Source organism: Drosophila gunungcola, assembly GCF_025200985.1.
Source record: "Drosophila gunungcola strain Sukarami chromosome 3L unlocalized genomic scaffold, Dgunungcola_SK_2 000005F, whole genome shotgun sequence".
In the NCBI taxonomy this organism is placed as follows: Eukaryota; Metazoa; Arthropoda; class Insecta; order Diptera; family Drosophilidae; genus Drosophila; species Drosophila gunungcola.
In genome coordinates, this window is record NW_026453180.1 from 5,433,847 (window position 1) to 5,456,668 (window position 22,822).

General features: G+C 44.3%; 2 protein-coding genes across 5 annotated transcripts; one reads left to right on the forward strand and one right to left on the reverse strand.

The window, feature by feature from the left end:
• Positions 1-2,406: 2,406 nt before the first annotated feature.
• On the reverse strand, positions 2,407-20,492 carry LOC128259515 (phosphatidylinositol 4-kinase beta). Of its 3 annotated transcripts, XM_052991919.1 has the most exons (12): positions 19,678-20,492; positions 11,323-12,654; positions 8,285-8,396; positions 7,630-7,897; positions 7,379-7,567; positions 4,741-7,278; positions 4,555-4,673; positions 4,361-4,498; positions 4,024-4,298; positions 3,881-3,969; positions 3,657-3,821; positions 2,407-3,595 (listed from the first exon to the last, which is right to left on the reverse strand). In XM_052991919.1, the coding sequence occupies exons 2-12, from the start codon at positions 12,357-12,359 to the stop codon at positions 3,408-3,410; spliced, it is 5,118 nt and encodes a 1,705-aa protein (XP_052847879.1). In that variant the 5' UTR covers positions 12,360-12,654; positions 19,678-20,492; the 3' UTR covers positions 2,407-3,407. The 3 variants fall into 3 exon arrangements, with proteins under 3 accessions (XP_052847879.1, XP_052847881.1, XP_052847880.1); XM_052991921.1 differs by lacking the exons at positions 11,323-12,654; positions 19,678-20,492 and adding an exon at positions 8,517-8,770; XM_052991920.1 differs by lacking the exons at positions 11,323-12,654; positions 19,678-20,492 and adding an exon at positions 8,506-8,770.
• Positions 15,649-19,670, forward strand: LOC128259528 (uncharacterized). Of its 2 annotated transcripts, XM_052991949.1 has the most exons (3): positions 15,649-17,562; positions 17,617-17,762; positions 17,906-19,670. In XM_052991949.1, exons 1-2 carry the CDS (start codon positions 17,053-17,055, stop codon positions 17,752-17,754), a joined length of 648 nt encoding a protein of 215 aa, XP_052847909.1. In that variant the 5' UTR covers positions 15,649-17,052; the 3' UTR covers positions 17,755-17,762; positions 17,906-19,670. The 2 variants fall into 2 exon arrangements, with proteins under 2 accessions (XP_052847909.1, XP_052847908.1); XM_052991948.1 differs by having other exon boundaries at positions 15,651-17,562; positions 17,617-19,670.
• Positions 20,493-22,822: the final 2,330 nt, after the last annotated feature.

A 22,822-nucleotide genomic window follows, 5' to 3' on the forward strand; every position in this document is an offset into this window, starting at 1 on the left:
GCTCCCATAGAAATAATAAAAATATATAAAATAACTATCTAATAATTGAGCTGCAAATAATCATAGTTTCAATGTTTTTTTTTAGCACATACTCAAGTAAATCATAATTTAAATGTTTTCAAAAGTATTTAATTAATGCAATAGCTGCAAGGGTATATGAACTTCGGCTTGCCGAAGTTTGCTTTCCTTCTTGTTTTTTATTAAATTTGTTTTGTAAGAGAAGAGAGTATAAATAAAAGCCACAAAACTTAAAAGTAGTTTCAAAGCTAACAAAGCCGGTATGGTGCCATTATTATCTTGGAGTGCCGAATTGCGGATTTAAATTATAGTGTATATTATCAATAATAATTCTTTTGAAAACTCTTTTGGTGAGGAAGCAATAGTTTAAATTTTCGTCGAAAGCACAATATTTTCAACTTTCGTTGACAGTTCCATGGTTTTAACTAACGAAATCAGTGATCTTCCAATGTCAAGCATAAGCAACGTCTTCCATGATGAACACAATGAACTGGAAAATATAACTACATATGTACATATTTCATGGACTGCAAGTGACCAACTTGAGGAAGGGGGAGGTAGTTGAGAAATTGAGCGACTGGAATTAATTAAAAACAATATCTTTCGAGGATTCAGACAATCGCATATTTTCAGCCTGCCACTGGGAACCATACAATGCAAATATAGTTTTTCTAAAATTGGTCGTAATAAGCTAGAACACGAAAGTGTTTGCCGTCGAGCTCCAAAAAACTGAATACGTGAATTGCTACGAGAAATCCGGCCGGCATACATATGTACATGCAGCCACTTGTTTCAAAAAAACATTTGGAGTGTAAAGAGATCATTTATTGAATGAACTAAAGGCGTTGCAGTAACAGTGTCTGACGTTTAGGTGATTAATTTAATCAACGTTTCTTAAGAGATGGTAGCATGTCTTCTCATTCTCGGCATGCCGCATGCAAATTCAAAGGACTTAATTTTAATTTTATCGCGCCTATCGTGCCAATTTCGTGACACGCACAAATAAACAAAGTGATTTCCCATCTCTGTGTTGTGCTGGGCTCAAATCCAACGGTTGTTTTCCAGTTCTTATGGCGGGAATTTTGAATAAAACAACTGTTTTTGATGCAGTCCAAAATTACTACCTGCTACTTGCTACGGATTATGTTGGCCTGGTGTCTGATATCCAGATATCTTTCAATTTGACGTTCTCACTCGTTGCGGCGATGATTTTGTCAGGGAAATAGAAAGACTTGCGAATTCAACCACCAGGCGAACAGAAACCCCCAGCAGGTGTCCGCCGACCAATTTTTCCGTTTCTGCTAGGGATGGGCTCGTGCAAATTTATTTTACTGTTCCAACAACAAACGTAATTGGCTTTCCTGTTTTGTCGTGAGTGCCGTGTTCGACTCGTGACACACACAAAGAAACAATGTGGTTTCCCATCTCTATGTTGTGCTGGGCTTAGATCCAACGGTTGTTTTCCAGTAAGCTGGCGTCTTATTGGTCAATGAGTGAGGGGCATCATTCTTACGGAGGCCATTTTGAATAAAACAACTGTTTTTGATGCAGTCCAAAATTACTACCTGCTACGGGATATGTTGGCCTGGTGTCTGAAATCCAGATATCTTTCAATTTCAATGCTAAAGAGTTTTGCGGCGATGCGTTTTGTCAACGAATTTGTGAGATTTTCGACTTAAACCACCAGGCAAACAGATACCTCCAGCATGTGTCCAACGAGAAATTTGTTCGGTTTGCGAGGGATGAGCGCGTGCAAATTTATTTCAGTCCTCCAACAACAAATACAAGTGGCTTTCGTGATTTTTCGTGCTTGACGTGCCAAATTCGTGACACGAACAACAAAACAGTCAGTTTACCCATTTCTATTATGCGCCAACTTGAAAAGCAATGCTTGTTACGGATTACGTTTGCCTGGTGTCTGAATCCAGAAATCTATTTAAACAGCCGAGCATGGCATTCACAAAATGAACACTTTGCTTTAGCCAAAAGACTAGGGTAACGTTGTCTTAACCTGGATTGCCATACCTCGTAGAACTCGTAATAGGATTTCCTGTCGATTAGCATTCAAAGCTAAGACTATTTTTCAGCTAAAAATAGCAAAACATAATCGGTTTTCAGAGTAAAAATTTTCGGAAAAAAACTAGTAGGGTTAATTAGCTTAGGTTCTCAACTCGTTCTTTTTAGTTTTTAAAGTGTTTTTGCAGGATATATTGGGTAATATATAACCCACAAGCCAAAGTCTGACTGTATTGAACTGCTGAGAACCTAAAGAGGAGGACCTCATCCTTATTTTCTTATTCCACCCTAAAATGAAACAAAAATGTGAGTGTGATCGAAAGTATAGTCTATGAGTCCGAAACGGAATTTGTTTTGGTTATGGGTCGTAGATTGGCCGTAATATTCTGAATCTATTTAGTTTTCTTATATTTTGCGTATACCCATATGCTTATTTATTTTAGTCGCATTATTTAATAAATTGTATAAATATTCATTTACATTTTTTAATAAACGTAGCTAATGTTTGCGTGCATCTTAACTTTTTTAATAGTGCTGCTCACTTTATTTTACAAACTTGAAATTGTTCACTTTCAGTGCCTAGCTATTTGTTTTATTACTTTTTCGTATGCTTTGATTTTCGTTATTTGCCGCAATAGCTTAGTATATTAAGTTCGCAAATCATTAGGATTTAATTATTGTTTAAATGGCAACTAACATACAAAGTTGACCGCGGTATAAAGTTTTTATTTATTTCTGTATGTACTCGTGGCATATTCTTATTAAAATTATATAGATTAATTAAATGGATTTTCTTACATATTATATTGCTGTATTAAAACTGTAAGCTGCAGCAAAGTGGCATTAGTGTTTAACTTTACACTTATCACTAAGAATTGGAATTAGATGATTTAACATGCATACCTTTGAATTGCAAAAAGGCCAAAGTATAAAATTTAGATTAGGATGAACAGAAAAGCGTAGAAATCAAACAAGATCTCGTATTGTAAGCCTGGTTATTGAAAATTTGTTTAAATGTATGTACAAGTACTAAATAATTAACTTCAAAATGGAATAGCCACACTAGCGTTCTCATTCAGACAAACTCATACTACATTCAAAACATTTACTCTTTTCCTTAAAAGCTAGACAACATACACATTATGCTAATTCAACAATGCAAACGCATACAACGAATGATTTAAGCTACGATAACAAATTTAGGTTTGGTACAATTTCATTCTTTTTGTTTTTTTTTGTCGCTGATACTAACATATTATATAATATACAATAGTTCCTTTACAAAAAAGTCAGTCCATAGTTTTGGTTACCAGCTTGGCATTTTCTATCTGCTAATTGTTATAACGCACTTAGATCCTCATAAAAAACCGTTCTCACAATATGCCATTCGTGTAGTACTGATAACCATCGTACAGTTTGGTTGACAGACTTTTTAACGAGTCCTGTACAAGCTGCTCAACTTTTCGTTCCATTTCTTGCTCGGTTAAATTCATATGAAAGCGTTTGCGGAGATTCTGTACAGTTCCGGAGCATCCATTTTTAAAGCACGGCAAATGTGCATCTGCGATAAAAGAATACATGTAATCGGGAACACTTTTTCGCCATTTTGTTTCGGAACTTACTGCTGCGCATGATTTCCACAAAGTTAATAATTCGATCCATATGCTTTCGGGCGGTCATCATCCCCACCAGCAAGAGCCTATTAAATTCACGCCAATGCTCCGAGCTGGTGCCTCCCATGACTTCCACAAATTCCGGAGTAAGCTTAAATGGAGATTGTTCAAATCCTGTAACAGCCAAATTACTATTAAGTTATGCGCTTTCCGGAGTTCAAAGGGATACATACCCAAGTTTTTGGGAGATATACTCAGAATGAATCCGAAGTCAATGTGTATAATGTGCCCATCCGAATGGAAGAGTATATTGCCATTATGCCTTAAAAAAACGTCAGTAAACAAAGTGTTAACGATATAGAAATTTAATTCGTACCTGTCCTTGACTTGCAGCAAATACGAAATTAGACAGTAGGCTGCACAGCTTTGAACGAAATTCTTTTGCGCTCGGCGGAAACTCTCTGAGTTGGGTGCACCGTACTCGTCGATAAAATAATCTCTCAATGATTTGTTGGAGTTCTTTTTGATCTGGTGCAGGGAGACAGTGTTGAGGATGGGCTCAATAAGACCACTGTCATTTGAAAGGCAGACGATTTTGTACGGGCGCACCCACAGATCTACTTCTTCCTCTTGCCAGATAATTTTAAACATCTGGAAAATTTTACTTGAATTTAGAGTAATGCATCTATTTTGCTTTATTGAAAAATTCATACCTGTAACAGTTGGGTAGCCATAAGTTCCTGTCGTAAATCATCGCCGCACTTAACAATGGCAGAAAGCAGCCGCCAGTTCGATAGATGGCCATACGGCGAAGATTCGCGAATAAGCTTTTCCTTTTCGTGCCATGGTTCCTTAAAGATTCGAAATTTATATGAAAGAGTTCAATACTAAAATTTAAAGTACAAACCTTTAGGGCCGCTGCCGACGGATCTTCTGGGTCGTTGCTGAATGATTTTGTGTTCTCGCAGCTTAAGTTGCTGCAGTGACGCAAGCGCACGTCTCCAATGTTGAAGACGATTGGTGGGCCTGTCAAAAATAGAGTACACCGTAAGGTTATAATGGATCACAGCATTATTTTTAAATGCCCACTTACTTTGGTCCCGTGAATCGCAAGAGTCCAGCGACATCTGTGAAATGGTGTCTCGCTCGCTCACTTTTCGCATGTTAAGGTACTGCGCCGTAATCTCATCGTCCTCCTTCGACCACACGTCATCTTCTTGGAGCTGAAGACCGCCCAGGGAAATCACGTTGCCGTAGCATGTGTGTGGACCAGAGCCAGAGTCGCCACAACTGCCATCCACATCTGGGCCCTTCTTTCGCCGGCAGCTCGAGCCCTGCTGACTACTGCTGCAGCTGGAAGTACGGCTACAGCTCAGGTGTTGGTGCGAATTTAGGCAGGACCCTTCCAGGTGCTCTTCACTCTTTGTATGCCGCAGCGAGGGCATCATCTTGGGTATCAAGGGAGATGTGTAGATGTCAGGAATTTCGACCACTTCCACATAGATGATGTAAGGGGTCTTGTCCTTTGAGTTGAGTACAGCGGTCTTTTCCTCCGTAATTCGAACGACGTGGTGCGGAATGTCCGAGTAGAGCGGCAGCCAAACTCGGGCGGGCAGGTTCTTGTTGATTAAGTTGAGGAACATCCGCAGCGCCGAGGTCTTCTCCGCTTTAGAAGGCAATGAAGTGAGTTTTTTACCCACGTTCATCAGTGCCTTCATGAACTCCTTTTGGGGCGCGGTCTTTGGAGCTCCACAGCTGCAAAGCGTCCTCTGTCCGAGCAGTCCGTTCACTTGTCCTCGCACCGTCTCGAAGCAAGTGCATCCGTTGTCGAAGGCGTGTCCCGAGGATAAGTCACCGAGACATAGTTTGGCGGGAGTTGTGGGAAGCGTTTGCGTAGTGTAGGGCGGTTGCTGATACATACGGTGAGATATGCTTAATGTGTGAGGTGAGCGGGAGTCGGCTAGCAGCACTGTGGCATCGGATTGTGAGCGGTGGTGTGTCTTCTTGGCAAAGGCCACTATCGACCTCGGCTCCCCGACGCCTGCCGTGCCAGCAGACTTGGCTTCGTTCTGAGCCTGCTTCTGCTCCTTTTTTGAGAATATTTCCTTCATGAGCGCCAGCTTAGATTTCCGGGAGCTGTTGTGTGAGTTTCCTAGGGAGTCCACCTGGTAGTTGTAGGCCTCCAGTAGCCACAGACATTTGAGCGAGAAGTCCACGGACTTGCGACAGCGAATGGTCAGATACGGATCCAGAACCTCGGCTAGTTCATCCATCTGGATGTACATGACAATCAGTTGTGGTATGTATAGATCGACCTCCTGGTCGGGAAAGCTGAAGATCTTATTGCCGATAAAGCTAAGCACTCCCGGTTCTTTCGAGTAAAAGAGGTAATGCACAGCGAAATGTATGTTAAAGACTGGCGACTCGAAGAAACGCAACAGGCCACTTTGACCTTTTTCCGGCTTTTGCAGCAAATCCGACACCGGTGCTCGTTCACTGATGAAGTACTTAACGACACCGGGAACAGGGAGTTTTAGTTTGTGTAGCGAGTTAAATGATGAAGACTTTTCCAGTGCTCTTTCGCCGGCTTCACTATCTGCACCGGGAAGGCGCAGGTTGAGCGTACGCTCCTTCACCCTTGAATCGACAGTTGTGTCGTACAGTTGTTGAATATTATGGTCTGCTGCTGGAGCTTGACCTTCCGTGGGCGAGACGATAGGAGTGTTGGCAGCTGAGTTCGCTGCAGCCGCTGCCGCAGCAGCCGCGGCCTTTTTGCTGGAATTCGACGTAAGCAGACTGAAAAATTCCTTCTTTTTGGAAATGTCAGTAGGTGACTTGACCTGGTCCTGTGGCGATGTACTACCACCGCTTGGCGAACTTACTAAAGGCACCGCATTAGAGTTATCAGGCTGCTCCTTCTGCTTGGCAGCGTTCTTTTTCTCGTGGTTTTCAATAATGCTTTGGGCTGTGCGGAAGATAGCGTTCTTGGTGGCCCCGAAGAAGTTCTTGAACAGAACCTGGTCGTTCTTGGTGCTCTCCGTTGGTGTGGGCGTGGCAGTTGGCGTGTTGGTTGCCAATGGCGTTGCTGGCGTCGTTGCCGCAGCACTTGGGGTGGGCAGGGATGGTGGCGATGATGCCTCGGCTGGATTCGGTAAATCCGCATCCTCTAGGTGATCGTGGAAAGACTTTTTGTCGTACACCACTGGTTCAATTTCATTGGGAGCTGCGCCAAGTTCAACATTGATGGCTGCCTGGGACATGTTCATAACGCGGTACCTTGTTCGGGCATCGACGTCAGCATCCACAGTTTGGCCATCGTTGTGCGGAGCCTGGGCCAGTAGATTGCCCTGCTCCAGGGCTCGCTGCTGCTGCCGCTTCTGTTTGCGAGAAGGACGCAGGGTGCGGCAATCCAGTTCGTTTGTAGCGGCGTGTGGGGGATAGAAGCAGAGATGGTCTGGTTGCATTATAATATACTCCTCGTCGATGGACGTCGCCTCCATGAGGTCAACGCACTCCTCTGCATCGGCATCCGCAACGCCGTCCGCATCCATCTCACCCGAATCGAGCGATTCATGTGAATGGCATATGCGATTCAGGGATATTTGGTCCGACTCTGAGCCACAGATGATGCCTGCATGGAGGATTAGTGTATGAATGAGGGGTTTCTCACATAATTCTACAGGAAAGCAAAAGGCTCGACTGATCGACTTGAACAGCTTGCTCGCACTTACCGGAGTCATCCGACCCCAGACTAGTGAGATCTTCCCGCTTTTTGCTGCTGCCGGCGCTGCTGCAGCTGTTGTTGCTGCTGCCACCGGCGTTCCCGGTGCTGCTGACAATAGTCTCGATCATTTCCTGTCCATTGGTCGCAACCAACTCGCTGGACTTGCGCCGTACCCGCAGTGTTGGACAGGACTCCCCTGCATTGTAAAACGTAACCATAAGTAAGAGAGAATCGTCAGACAAACTATGAGCATCTTACCGACGGCACTGGACCTACAAGCTGCTGTCAAACAAATCGACTGCTGAAGCTTCGGCACTGTATGCTGCGTGTTTCCCCTGGCGCCCAAAGTCGGGGGCGGGGTTGCCGTCGAAGCGGCCACGGACATCAAGGCCGGCGTGGGGGGCGGGGACAGAGCTGCCGTTACACTCGCCGCGGTCGTGGCAATCTTTGAGCACATATTCGCACTGAGAATGGACGGGGAGCAGAATGTGTTCTCGTTTTCGGCATTTGGTGAAGACACTTCAACCTGAACGGGCGAAAAGTGATTTTTGAAGATCAGGTTATGGGTAGCTTTTGTCGGAGCTAAGGATAATGGCTTCAGTATTTTCTTATAGTTTAGAGCAGGTAGAAGCGATAACCGAAAAGTACATACTGATTTAGGGCTAGAGTAAGTGCAAAAATGAATAACAAAGCCACGCAGCGATAAAAACAAAAATAAACATCGCGTCACACACAGCCACACGGCTAGATAGAGACTTAGAAACTTTCCAGGTTTTACTGCTTTCGTTACGGGTGTGGGTATTGAATTTGCGTATGTGCATCCCCGGCCAACAAGGTTGCGGCAGTGCAGGTGAGGGCTTGGGGACTGGGGAAGTGACAATTGGCTTAATTAGGCATTGGTAAAACTACTCACCTCCGGAATGCGTTGCAGGGCACTGTCGAGGCTGCGATTGCGGTGGTGCTGCGTGTGATTGATGCGAGTATTGGTCACCTGTGATACTGGGGGCAGCAGTATGCCCATGGATCTGTAAGAAGAACAAAAGGAGGAACTCAGATTAGAATGTCAAAAATCAATGCATCTGTTGCGGTTCAAACACTACGTTTGGAAATGCTAAAGCACTCGGGTACACATACTTTAAACTCACTCCTTGGCTACGTCGCAGTTATCATATCGCTCTGAGCGCTTTGGCTGGACGATAAAATATATTCAGACAGCGCTTCCCTTCAGATTAAATTATCAACATTCACATGAAAGGAAAATACATACAGAGAACAATGCGAGTGAAACATAAAGACGCCTAAACTCAGCGAAATATATATAGTTAGAGGCGGCAGAGGGCCAGAAACAGTAGTTACGAGGCGAAAAGCTATGCAAGTGCTTGGCCCACAATGTCTGACTAATCGAGCAGCTTTTGGGGCCTTTGTTGACAGCTGGTCGCTGGCTGAGCTCGCGGGTTTGAGCCAAAGCTCGCGGCGAGTTCGAGTCGTCGAGACGATGACGTCGTCGAAAGCTCTGGCGCACATTGGCACAAGAAAAACAAAAATCCAATTTTACTTGTCGGTACAAACATTTTTGAGTGATTCTTTATTCATTTTCAATAAATATGCAAGCGTGAAAATTATGTAACATTTAATAAAATCAGATTTTTTTTTTGTAAATTCTTTGCTAGTGCTCTGCTCGCGCCATCTCATTTCGCATGCGGGTCGGATATCGTCGCTCCCTGGCGATGGACACATCAATGACGGATTGCCTGGCTGTGCCTGTGATTGTAAATGTCTCCGGCGACGAGATACAAACAAGGCTTGTGCACTCGACTGGTGGGCAAAGCACATTCCAGACACACCAAGCCACATTAGTTGTCGTTGTGTCAATTATTTACGCATTTGCATTAATTTGCCAAGCTTTCGCTTTCCCTCCGCCTGCGCGGGGGCTTGGCTCCGATTTGGGTGTTGATGAGCCCTGCCTGTTTATTATGCTCATTGACATGTCCGCACATACGCTTTGGGATTTACGTAAATACCCTGCGAAAAAAAGCGGTTGAAGGCCACTCGCTGGGAGCTTAGTTGTTTGCCCAAACTAGAAATGCAGTCTGGACAGTGTTCACGAAACTATTCTCAATTCCAAAAGGTCGACGACTCCTACAAGCTTCCCGCTCCTGTAGATAATCAGATCGTGTGTGCGAGTACCTCGTTAAGTTTGTTGACCAAGCCCGGTATGTTTGCGCACCAGCTTTTTGCTTATTCATCACTGCTCGTTTTCATTAAGTGTTATCAATAGCACAGTTTTTTAGCTCTGTTTCTGCTTCGGCCAAGCGTTTATATTTGCCATGCAAATGTAATTGCATCTGGATCTTTGGCCATCCATTCAAAAGAAAACACTGTCTAAGACTTCCGCAAAAATTTAACAGGAGGCCCAGTCAACGCACGGACCGGTGGTATCATTTAGACATTTGGCATTTCCGACTAATACTTTCCTACGTTTTTATTTGGTTCCTTTGAACCGCGTGGGTAGCTTTGGACGGCGGACAAAAATTTATCATTGCAAAAAATAAGTAATTGCAGGAGGACCTGAAGGAAGTGAAAAGCTAATGAAATTAAAATTTGGCGGGCAAAAGCTGCAACCGCACAATCGGCGGCACGAGAGCGAAGAGCGTCGAATGTTGCCCCAGGCAGCAGAAAGGGGTAAGGCCTACGCCAAGATGACATGGGGTGGGCAAGCTTAACATCCGTACTGGAACGTTTTGCCGGCGCACGCACTTCACAAAGACTGGGTGTGGCACGTCATCAGTGTACATACACACAGCCCGGCGGCAGATAAAAGCAATAGCTTTTCAACAATGGTAAACCGGGATTCAGTAAGCCAAACTTTTCCCGATGGAAACAGATGGCTTTGGGTGATGGTGTTGCCAGAGCAACATTTTTTGGCAATCTCAAGGCTTGTGTCTCGTGATGACCAATTATCCTACTGCGCCGCATTATGCTCAACAGCAGAATTATTTACTGCAAAACATGACAATAAAGTGAGTGTTGCACTTATTTCAGTTGCATACCATTCGATAAGGTTCTGATGAATGTCCACAAAAAATTATCTTGCCTCTCACACAGATCTAAAGAACATTTCCATTGAATTAGCTTTATGAAGAGAGGGAGAGAATTTATAGACTAGGCACAGACTGATTGAGCCTTTGGCGACCACTGTGATATTTTCGAATCAGCTCCCGTCTCTAGTTGATTCTGGGTTTGCCTGGTCGACAAGAACTCCGCAAGCAAGCAAATCTGCACCATTGCAACTGCAGTGTTACATATTCAATTTTTTGCCATTGAATTGTGTGTGTGGGCATGTGTTACTTACATATGAATGTATACCGTGCATAGCTATTGACTTGTTTATTTACCATGGAAAACGCAAAAAGAGCCCGGCACACATTGCTGATTTATTTTTACAAAATCTCCTTCTATGCGCCCCCAGTCAAGCGCGTTCAGCAGGCTCTAACGAAATTCCACAAGTAAAATTCTTAGCCAGTGTATTTTTCCAAGATTATTTACATTCTCTTGTGTTATTTCAGATTGTGTGCCGCATTCGGATCATTCGATCTGGTGTTATTATGCAAAAGTTCTTTTCAGGAACCGCTGTTCAATGTACTGGATCAGAACAGGAAATGGATCACAAACCGGACAGTGTTGCCCAACATGTTTAACATTTTGACGCCCTTGTGGGGGCTTCAATTGCCTGGAGTGGCGATCCTTTGTCCTTTTGTGGGACCAGCAGGAGTCGGACTATTTGCCAGGCACCGTTTTAAGTTTGCGTGTCCGCACACGACGTTGGTTTTCGACTTAGCATTGCAGCCCCAAACTACTTAGTAATTCGATACACAGACCCAAAATAAAGTGGAGTCGAAACCCCTTTTTCTCGCCCCTTGAGCATCATAAGAGGAAACAAACTGGACTTACCTGAAATCCAAACTCAAGTTTCTTTGGTGTGTCGAAATACGTTTTGGGGTATTTGCAACAGTTCCCGGGTTGGCAGCTAACATTCCTTCGCCCGACTGCGTCACACTAAGATTTGACCTTCCGTGCACCGAGGGCATGGAGCAATGGTTGAAGACGCGGCTCAGGCTGAGCCGGGGCTTGGAGTAGCGTGAGTGTTTGGGCGTACTGGCCGCGGAGCAAGCTCCCGGCTGCACCGTGGCCGATGGCATTTGCCCGCCAATGGGCAGGGTAACTGGCCTCGCGGCTATTAGAAAAGCGGGTATGGTATTTCCGTTTCCGTTGCCCAGGTCTGAGCCCAGCGAAGACAAAGTGGTTGTGGAGGTCGAGTGCGGCTCACAGGTAATGGCCAGCGACGACTGGCTGTGCTGACTCAAGCTGGGACTGGGATGTCTGACTGAGGCAGATGCCGATGCTGAGGCAGATGTGCTTTCCGCCACAGTGGGACTGTGCACCACCGTGCTGTTGCTGTGTTCGCTGGAGCTACTGGTGCTGGTGCAGGCGGCATTCGAATGCTCGGAGAGGTCATCGTCGTCCGTTGTCGTAGCTGGCAGAGGGCTATTCCAGGTGTCAGTCGTTTCCAGGTTTGCATTGTCACCAAATGTTGTGGCAGAACCCACGGCTCCAACGGTCTTTCCGTTCATGTTTAAGTCGGACAGGGTTTCCGCACTGGTCAGCCGTACCGTAGCGGGCAGACAGACGTGGTCCACCATGTCGACTCCGGCTGCCGCTGTCGGCGCAGAACCGGACTTGCCGTCTGACCTGTCCTCCGCGACAACCACGGCGGGGGAAAGCAGCTTGTTGGCGGTTTCGATCTCGCGTATGTGCCGCAGGTACTGGTAGCCACTGTTCTGGGCCACCGGCTTTTTTTTGGCCACGCTGCCGCCGACGCTGGATATGCTGAGGAGACCTCCGCCATGGTTCTGTTTGGTCTCTCCGGAAACAGTGCCGTTGGCAGCGCTGCTCTTTTTACCCTTAAATGCTGATATGACGGAGTTCATTTTGCTTTCGGTGCGGGGAGCGCTGTAGGAAGGGTATTAACTTTTGGCTTCTTTCGGTTATTGAGACGACTTAATTGGCTAGATACGCAGTTCTTTGTAGCACAACCTTGGAATATTTTTCGTGTTCCATTGCTCGGCTATGGACTCTCATGTGAAGTGTTTAGTTTAGAGTCATTTGTCCGATTCCCAGCTATAGTCAGAGAGGCCCGCCTTCGCTCACTGGCTCGAAGCGTGTTGCCCTCACCGGGGCTTTTGTTATTGTCGTAGCTGCAGGCGATGTTTGCCTGTGCACGCTCTGAAAAGATAAACAGAAATTGGTGTCAATTAGTAATTTTCGATCAATCGAAGATTCCTTGTATTGCGTATTCCTTGTCCGCGCATAGGCAAAAACACTGCAATTTACTATAACTAAATAACTAAATTGATGTAGTTCGACTTATGTATCTATGCGTAGGCTGTTGAAAGCAAAGAATTCACGAACGATTTTGTTTGCCTTTCACAATAAAATTCCCCGTTCCCTCCGGAGCGGTGTAATAGTTGTGCACTGCCTTGACCCATTCAGTCAGTGTGACACTAATAAACCTTGAGACATTCTCTTTTTATTAAAGTGACAAATGGAACGTTAAAACAGTTCAGTACAGTACAGACCGCTGCCATCCTCCTACTTCTCTTATCATTGTAGGTCCCATCGCTCAGGATCCATCCTCGTCAAACTTTTCTCATCCCGCCATCGTTCTCCGCGGAGGTTCAGCTTTCATTAAGACATTAAAATTTCATGATTTTGTGACCTGACCCCAATCTGCAATAGGCTAACCAACCAACAATTCGGACTGGCTTTGACTGTGATTCTTATGGGAAGAAATATACTTTTATTATCTGTGACACATAGACTAAGGTGATAGGGCGGTTTCAGGAATCATTATCTGATTGACCATTTTCGGTAGCCAAAGATGCTCAACACATTGAAATAAGAACAAAATTTATTAATTAAGAAAGCAAAAATTAACTGTAGCGTTCGACTGGCCGTTTTGTTCGCAATCTTTGAAAACAGTTTTGGTTAAATTTCTCTTGGGAGTAGGCCCCTGCTCTAATTTTTGTGCCTCTTTTTCCAATCGTGCGTCATTCCTTAAAACAACAAAGACTCCTATTTGGATGGATCTTCTAGTTCAACGATAGCCATTCGGGGCAAGGCGGACCAGCAGGCACAATAATGCTTGGGTGGTGTAATAATCAAAGTTGTATAACTTTGGCGTCAGAAACATAGCAAAGAAGCCAGAGACAAGAATGCGAACGACACTAAAAATATATCAATGGATTTTATGAGCAAGAATTTTAAGTTTTACCAATATGAGTCGCATCCAATGACTGTTTAAGTCTGCGCTGACTTTTAAGGAGGGAAGAATGTTTGGAGACCGTGTAAGGGGACTCCACTTGACACTGGGCGAAAGAGTTTTATAATGCTAACAGCCTTGAAAATACGAAAATATCGGCTCAGGGGTTAAAATTCGAAAGTGCTTTTGCTAGTTTTTTTTTAGCGATCTTTTCTTCGCCACAGGTTGTTGGATGTGAAGTGGAATCCGACCAAAATACCATTTCAACTGGAAACTAGTTTTACACTTGCTTTATTTTTTAGGTGCCTCTGCAAAATCCTTCAATTTTTTTGGTCTGTGTCCGCCTTCGTCGGTCGGCCACGTTCCGCTGAGCTGTCATAAAGAGGCATCCATGCTAACTGAGCATTCCAGTTGACACCTTTGGGTTCACGCTCGTCTGAGAGCGTTGGGACTTTAACGAGCAGTTTTATCTCGAGCGTAAGTCAGTCACAAAAGAAAACAGTATCGGAATGTGCTTTTTTGAAGCTGAAAGCTGTAGAAACAGTTTTATTACAAGTTAATAATCAATTAACTTGGAGAAACAATAAAAGAGCTTAAATGTACGTAAAGTTTTATAGATTTTAGAGGTTTTATATTTATGAGACATTAAAATATCCTTTTGACATTAATTTGGCTCGACATTAACATCATCAAAGCTAGAGCCACAGGTCCCAATTTTGGCCCAAGTCATAGTTTCTGTTAATAGATTAAAGTCCCATTCCAAAATTATGTTTCTCCATTGGCCACGCCTATGTGTGTCAACCGTGGTCGGCAATCAATCAGAGCTCGCATATCTACACAAGAATGGGGCAAACGAGTTTTTCTGCCACCAAACCTCCACAATTCAGCGGCAACGACAACATTTGAAGCAATAGTTCGAGTTTCAATTCTACATAGGATTCCCTTTGATGACCAAAGAAAATGCAGTGCAGTGACTGGACAATTAAGTCGACGGATTGGTAAGCACGCCGTAAAACCATAATAGGTATTAGACTAGAACATTATTTTGGGCCACTTCACAAGCAAAAGTACATAAAATTCCTGTGGGAAAACAAGCCAATGGAGCCGAGAGACAGTTCGACCCATTTCTCTGAACAGTAATGCATCAGGTGGCAGCGTCATCAGTGGCTTGAGCCACAAGATGAAAGCTCTCAAAGAAGATAACTGTTTCCTAGCCGTGCCGTTCAACTACACACGGTTATCAACAAAAATATGCAGTACTGTGCTCGGTTTCCCCAGCTGTTTCCCAGCGATTCCGGCAACGACTCCGATTTTGGCTGCAGCACATCAAAGCCCAGCAGCTGTGGCTTGCGCAAGCACCTCGAATCAGCTCCTCGGCACGCAGCTGTGCTGGCTCCAGCGTTTTGTCAGCTTTGCAATCTCCACCTTGTTTGGTTGACAAACGCAAAGAGCACGGGGCTTCATATCTGAGGGCTGTCAACGAACTTAGGGGCAACGAAAGACCTTTCAGTGCTAACCGTTGTGCGCTTAACTATCTGCAAAGTGTAAAATTTCAATTGCTGCACTTGCTTCATAGTCTCAGATCGTTTAATTGGTTGTTCGCATTCTCAGCATTATTCAGCTGAGAAGAAGAATTTATAGCGGGTATTTTTGCAATATCATGCTTCACGTTTTGTCTCCGTTCTCTGCACAGAATTCTGTAATTGGCACAGCGCAAAATCCTCCACGAAGCCTTTTATTAATTGGAGCTCGATGGACTAGGTGCAGCATTCCAAATCCCTCCCTGTTTTTGGCGAAAGAAAGCCTTGAAGTTGTTCCGCCAGTTTGGCCTTAGTATGCAAGTTGGACAAGTTTCAAGTTCATAGAAAATCTGGTTTGAATTTGTGCATTTATTTTAATAGAGAGCTTCCTCTTTCCCTTCTTATTCCAGAGATCCACTTCTCTGAAACTGCAGTAGTCGTCACTGGGAACCCAACCGCAGCAGAGGTAGCTTCAGCCGTTACGGATCTTACGCTCGGTCGCAACAGCGAATCTAGAGTTTCACATTCCGTTTCTGTGCGGTTAATAAACCGCAAATTGTTTCGAGATACATCGCAGTAAGACGCAGATATATACGCAGTAAGAGGCAGATACTTTTGCTGCTGCTCAAAACGACTCCCTCTGAGCGATATTAGCGACGTGCCAGCTTTTTTTTAGCGCTGCTATCAAGGTCATCTCAATCGGACTAGCAAGACAGTACACTCACAAGTTGAATAACTTTTTAAAAATAAAATACGATCAATGGCGCTGTAGAACAAAAATCGAAATCAAATCGGACCGGTCAAGTCAAGAAATCACGGTGAGCTTGAGGAAATGCTTTTACTCCCTCGACAATGACAAAAATAAATGGATTTGGCTGGACCTTATTAGCCAGATCAACGGCCCTCGAAAAAGATCGCTGAAGATCGAACTCGAACGCTCGAAAAAACTGAAGCGAAGCGGCAGTTCCGTGCTACCGACAGATTTAAGCCCCAACTTGTATCGTTTATAATTCAGCTTACTAATCTCCGACAGCAGCAATATCAGCTGCAGCGAGGGTTCAGGGACAACACGAATCCATTATGAGCGGCATTGTCACACAACATTAATTTTCCGTTGCATTAAACAGCAGGCAGAGAATCGGAAGAAGTGCAAGAGGGAAAGCCTAATGGCAGTTTCTCATCTTCGAATGGGGGAAAGTTTGGTTACACAACGACTGGGTGGGTTAGGGGGCGGATTAAAGCAGGGCTCACATCGCCCGTTGCATCGTTTCACTCGATTCCACATCAATCCCTTGCGTAGATATTTCTCTTTTAAATTTCACTAGTTGAAAATTGAAAGTAATTAATGATGATATAACCCCTTTAAGCTTTTACGATCAACGAAAGTTCTGCATCCAGCGAAAGTGATTTCCCATAATAATATAATTAAAATAATCTCCAACCCAGCGATTCGCTTGCTCGTTGACTGGGAGAGGTGCGTAAGCACCAAAAACCTGCGCTTAATTGCGTCAGTGAAAAAAACTTTAACTTCCAAATTGGAAACAGAAGTGCTCACGATGGAGAGTTCTAAGCCTAAAATTTATCACATCTGACTACACTTCCACAATTGTACGGGTTTGAACATCTAAATATCAACTTATATGAGGCGAATGCGTGCACACACACTGCACGGACTTTGATCGGACGGATGCACAAAGTACCTTATCAGAGGTTCTCAAAAGCAGATCCCATTCAGTCGGTGGTGGCGAGGGCGAGACACAGAAACAGCGGAGATGGGAGCAGTTGCGCCTCGGACTTTAAAAATAAAAGTCTTGATGAATTTGTGGGCGTCGTGAGTAGATAATGTGTCTATGTATGGGCGCAGCCATTTGTGTTTCAATGTGGGCTACCGATGAGACGGTTAATTTAGTTCGGTCGACTTCTGTTTGTGGGTCCCCTCTTATTTTAACGAGGCACTGCATCAGGAAATATGAATTCGCTTTGTCAAATCCAAGCAACCTTGAGTTTTCCACTCAACTCCCTCGACCAACCAGCGTTCCCCACATCGATCATGACAGCGCAACTGGGCTTTCTAGTTTTAATATTACTGTGCGACTGGGTCAAGAAGCCGATCCTTCAGTTAATCCAAAAGTTGCTGGTCCACGCACTATGGTGCGCTCCGGGCCGAAAGTGATCCGGGCCGCCGAAGTTGTAGACCATCCCGCTCTGATCGCTCCTCTTCCCTACCTCAACTTCCTCCGCTACTTGAAGCGAAAAGTCTTTCGCAGCTACGATCTGCCCAGCTTACTCCAGGTGGGCGTAGTCCAATGGAACGCGATGAGCGATGCCAAGAAGAAGTTGTTCGAGCCAGAAGTAAGGGCATTCAACCAAACCATTCATTAGGCTTATCTTTCTCTCGTCCCGCAGCGCATCTTAGCCCGTGTGGCTCGCAGGCAAAGGAGGCAAAGGCGTCGCCGATTGCTGCGCCGTGGTCAGCATGGTCAGAAAGGACGAGCTATAGTGCGACGGCCCATCTATGACCAACGTCCTTCGCAGCGACGTTGAAAACGCAAGTAGTTATGAGTGGGGCTATTGCGCCTTGCTTCTGAGCACCTGGAAGTTGTTTCGTTCGTTCACCTGAAACTTTCAGAATCTACGACTGGCCAAACAACTTTTTCTTATTTTTCAGCACACATTTTTCTCTTTCCTTTTCCAGTGGTTGACTGACCCAGTGCCGGCGACTGGCTATACAAGTAATTAGCTGGGGAGGTCTACCAAGAATCCTACTTAAGATCTGGCGGCCCATGTCAAACAGCATGTTGCAGCAGATGCACATTAATATTGTCTTTCGACTTTAAAACTCACAGTCGCGTGGACTGCTGTGAATGAGGATATGCAAACAAAAACAATTACTTTCACTTTTTACACTGCCTTTGGAGTGTTTCGCGTTTCTCTTGGGGAAGAGGAGCAAACCGAAGACAAAGTCAAGGAAGTACTTCCGGTTGACCCGAACCTCGTTCGAATGCAAAACCTTTTGATTTTGCATTAATTACGTCACCTTCGAACCAAAACAATGATCAGCTAGCTGCTAAGCTGAGATTTTGCAAGTGTGGCGAACTTCCTTTGTCTGCACCAAAGCAGAATGTTAAAAATGTTAATATAAAAACTGCACCAGTGATAAGCTGAGATAAGTATCTGATGCCACGAGAATGTACCGACAGCGCTGCAGATAGTAAAAAGACTGCCTTATCGGAGACTGTTTTTCCACAGCAAGTCATTTTCTGTTTGTTAATAAATTATTTATCAATTTTAATTTCCGCTCACTACATAAGCAAAAGAGCTACGTAACCAAGTAGAGAAACAAAAATAGCGTCATTAAATGCCTTGCTTCAGCCTCAACTAGTTTTCAGCTTGGCTTTGCGCTGACGAACCTGAAGCTGCACAGTGTTTGTCTCGATTTGTGATCGGAAACCTATCCAAACTGGTTGCCTTCTGCTCTGAAACGATTTCCCGTTTTGGATGCTTGTTGTGGTCGTGGATAACTACCTCAACAATTTGGCAAGCGTCTGCCGTCGCAACCTGCAGTGGGCATGCGGCAGGTAGACTGATAGCGGCGGTTGCAGAGCTTATGTCACAGTTATCGACACTTGAAAGAGTAATTACAATTGCCTGTCCGGCTGACTGCTTTTCTCGGTCCTCTTGGACTGGTTACCGGTTACAACAGGCGCTCCGTAAAACCGCTCCCATGGAAAGCCTTTCAGTCTGGGCAAGAAGTCATCTTTGGTGCCTGGAGAAATCCTTCGCAATGCCGAGTCAAAACGAAAACGAACGCACATCGGAGAGCCCCGAATCGAAGTTAAGCGCGGTTTACGGGAGCGGTACAGGAGCAGAACAACGGGCTCCACTGTCTGGCACACTCTTTGTTTACGTTTGTTCCGGAGCTTGTTTACACTTTGGCATTCGCACTGGGTCTCTGCGTGGGCACTTACTGGCATTTGTTTTGCCCGCTATTCTGCGGAGGGTTCAACGACACAAGTATATTCGAGGCTCCAGCTGCCTTGGATTGAATCCAGTTTAGTTTCGCAATCTAGCTGCTCTAGGAGCTAATCGATGGGATTTGTGTAAACATCACCAGCTCAAAAGAGCGCTGCAGAGTCAATGAACTGGTAAAAAAGGCCAGAGATGAAAAGACTTTCGTCTTAAAATGTAAAATGCGCGGAAGTGCGTCTAGAGATATACCCCAAGAACAAAATTAAACCGTGGGCAGTCGGACGCCCCGTCTAAATGTCAGACATCCATGTCTGGCACGACTTTATTGGCAATGCGTCCGCATTTTTCTGTGCGCACCAAGTCGGATTGGAAGCGTGCTCAAGGCGGGCGAAAGCAAACCCGTGTCTGGGAGCACAGTAAACTAGCCACAAAGGAAAGATTTGAATGGTGATAAATGCTTTATCACGCGCGTTTGTAGTTCTGAGGATAAATACTCACAATATATTTTCTCAGTCGGCGAGGCGGAAGACCGATGTAATCCACTGGGTACTGGGTATCGAAGTCTCGATGACAATTAGCGAAGATAAGTAGGGTCTGCCACTTTCACTGCTCTGCGCGTTGGAAATCACAAAACAGCGGCCGACACTGTGGCAAGTGGAAATGCTACCTATTATTGCTCACTTGCTGAGTCTACACACTCTCGGTTTGCTTTGCATTTTTGTTTGGTGGTGCGGGATGCGGCGCACGGCGTACAGGGTCCCAGTTATGCCCAGCAATAAACAATTGAATTTTGTAGTTGCACAAGCACCAACACAACTATAGCCACCACTACTCACAGACGCGACTTGCAAAATCTCGTTTGGTTCTCCGCTTGTGTGCGTGCGCGTATGTGGTTGCGAGCAAATCTGGCTTAGTGTGCGTGCGAAAATTCCCTCGCCGAGAAATCACAATTCGACGACACTTGTTTCAATATTTTAGTAGCATACTGCTTGATTCCTCTCCGATCTCGGGTGCCTCTTAAATATAAATATGCTGTACATCGACTTTAACTGGCGCACGGGCTCTCCGCTCGCTTTTATTTGACCGAGGGGCGAGACACAGACACGACGTCAGACTCACAAACACATGAAGGAAAAGGAACAAAAAGACGCGGACGCGCCCTTGCAGTGTGTATACACATACAATCTACAGGAACACAGGGCCTGCTTCACTGGAGGTGATTACGGACTTGTTGTGCACCCTCGCGACACTGGCAAGAACGCGAAAATGGAAAATTCGGGTTTTCCTCTCCTGCTTTCTTTGTATTCCACTACACAAACAAATTACGCGAAGTTCAGGCGTCCGCACGTCCAACGCAATCGTATTTTTTTTTCGAATGCTATAGTGTGGCCAACGCAGCCGGGCTTTTTTCGAATGGAATTAATGTGACCAAAATTGGGCCTCTTTCTTTTAAATTTAATGTCATATGGAGCACCCGTTTACCCAACTGTTAAATATTGAGTGCATTAAGGCATATGTTAAGAAGTTTAACAGAAAGTGTGCAAGAAATGGAGGGAAGTGCTCAAGAACTTGAGTGAAATGAGCAAGAACTTGAGTGGAGTGCAAAAACTGGGAGTGAAAAGTTTACAGTTAAAAGTAGCAAGAAAACATCGGCTTCTTCGATGTTTCCGTCCTAACGCGTTCGGCATCGAGAGACTCTGTGTTCACACTGTCCAACGTTTTTTTCAGTTTGTTATTTTTAAATAACTAGTATTCATTTAGTTAATTATATTTGTTGCCGGTATTATAAATAAATACTTTTTGATCTGAATCAAAATATTATCAAAATTGTAATTGCTTTTTGATTTTAATAAATTCATATTGTTGTTAGTGATCAAGACAACCCCCTTTTCAGTCCCTTATTTAAAATTTGTTAAGTTTAGTACTAATTTATTGGTTAAGTAGCTAGTAATAACTAGTGAGGTAGAATATATATAAATATACAAAAATTTGAAAAATTAATAAATAAATGGTGTGTAAATAAAATGTCATTAATATATTATTGGGGGACTGGGTGGCGAAGTGTTTTACAAGCCTGCCTGCCGAATATCTACATTTCCAATTTCAATTGTAAGCAACTTCAGACAGAGGACGTCATAAATTGAATAATGCGTTTTTAAGTGACGCTAAGACGCATTCTTCAGTAAATTGTGCAATTGTCTGAGCGGTCCGAATTAGACAGCACAAACATACACGACAGCAGACCCAGTTCTTCAGCAGCACACAAGCCCCAAGATTGAAATCTCGAGGCGTCGATTAGACCCCGGGCTCTGCGTGAGTTCAACGATCTCTAAATTGGTCGCTGCTAGTTACGAGTTTGTAAATTGTGATGCATGCCGATGCAATTGGACCACTCTCCTCCAGTGTCCGCCGCATTTATTTGATTGACTTGTATTTCATGTAGACGCAGAGTTCTGAGCGTGCTCCTCAACCCCAAGCGGAAACTAGCATTTAACGTCCTTACCATTGCGATCTCCATCTATCTCTGGTTATTTGTATGACCAGTATTTTTCTTGTAGAAATTTACCGTACTGTTTAATAAATTGTATTACTATTTTCAATGTGTGATTTGTGGATGCTGCTTTCATATTTCTCACAAATTTAAAAACATAAACACAAGAATGAATGACAGCAAGGTGGGGGGAAAATTCCAAAGCTAGCTTAAACACAATCAGTATCATTTTTAATTATTTATTTCTTGGAAATTTCCTTTGCGACTAAGACATACGTACATTCACATTAATCGCTCGATATTAAAGCGGATCAAAACTCAATGTGCCGTGTAAAAATTTCAATGGAGCACTCAGATGAACAGAGATGATCGGAAAGTATTTCACACATTCCAATCGATTTCGCGGCGAACAAATGATTTTAATTGTAAACATGTGCACCAATGAATTTATAAACCCGCATCTATGACAGGTCAAGATTGGATGTCGGATGCTGGCACCAGCATCTCGTTTCAAGTGGCTGCAAAGCGGTAAAGAAATTCCTCTTTGAGTCAGCGAATCGCATTTGAAACGATTCAAAAAACGTCTGCCGAGTCTCTCACGCAGAGTTGATTTTCCAATTCCGACTTGGGTACAGTTCAGTAACTGCGTTGTTATAGCGCACTCCAGGAAGCAGATTTTGCGGTCGACCCGGGATATGGTGCCTAAAAAAAAGTTGGAAACATCTCGGGACACATGTGTGGGAACGGAGCCTGAGTCTATTTTGGACACCCTTCAAACTGCGAAAATGAAGAGGCAGAAGTAGTTAAGCGTATGGGAGTTCCTTCCCACGCACATGTGACATGCACCACATTCGGTTCGCTCAGCAACTAAAAAGACAGCGGCAGAATGCACTGCAGATCATCGCCAGAATCAAAACTTGTACAGGGGGAATCCCACGGTCATAGATGGAGACCATATGCGCTGACAAAGTATTTTTGGAACACTCAATCTTATCGTGAGGAGGGAGGCTTCCCAGCTCCGTTCCAATTTAACTTTGTCCAATTTGGCATTAAAACTTGTTTATGACATACCTTCTCCACTTATGGTGTCTTTCCCAAACTCGACGGTACTTTAATATCGCCACCCCAAGCCTTATTTAAAAGACGTCGCAC

Excerpts from the sequence above, each read along its gene's own strand:
- LOC128259515 (XM_052991919.1), bottom strand. The coding sequence starts at position 12,359 with ATGAACTCCGTCATATCAGCATTTAAGGGTAAAAAGAGCAGCGCTGCC. Across the intron at positions 4,299-4,360 it reads TGGCTACCCAACTGTTACAG|ATGTTTAAAATTATCTGGCA; the intron begins GTATGAATTTTT and ends AAAATTTTCCAG. Across the intron at positions 3,596-3,656 it reads TGTGGAAATCATGCGCAGCA|ATGCACATTTGCCGTGCTTT; the intron begins GTAAGTTCCGAA and ends CTTTTATCGCAG.
- LOC128259528 (XM_052991949.1), top strand. The coding sequence starts at position 17,053 with ATGTGTCTATGTATGGGCGCAGCCATTTGTGTTTCAATGTGGGCTACC. Across the intron at positions 17,563-17,616 it reads AGAAGTTGTTCGAGCCAGAA|CGCATCTTAGCCCGTGTGGC; the intron begins GTAAGGGCATTC and ends CTCGTCCCGCAG.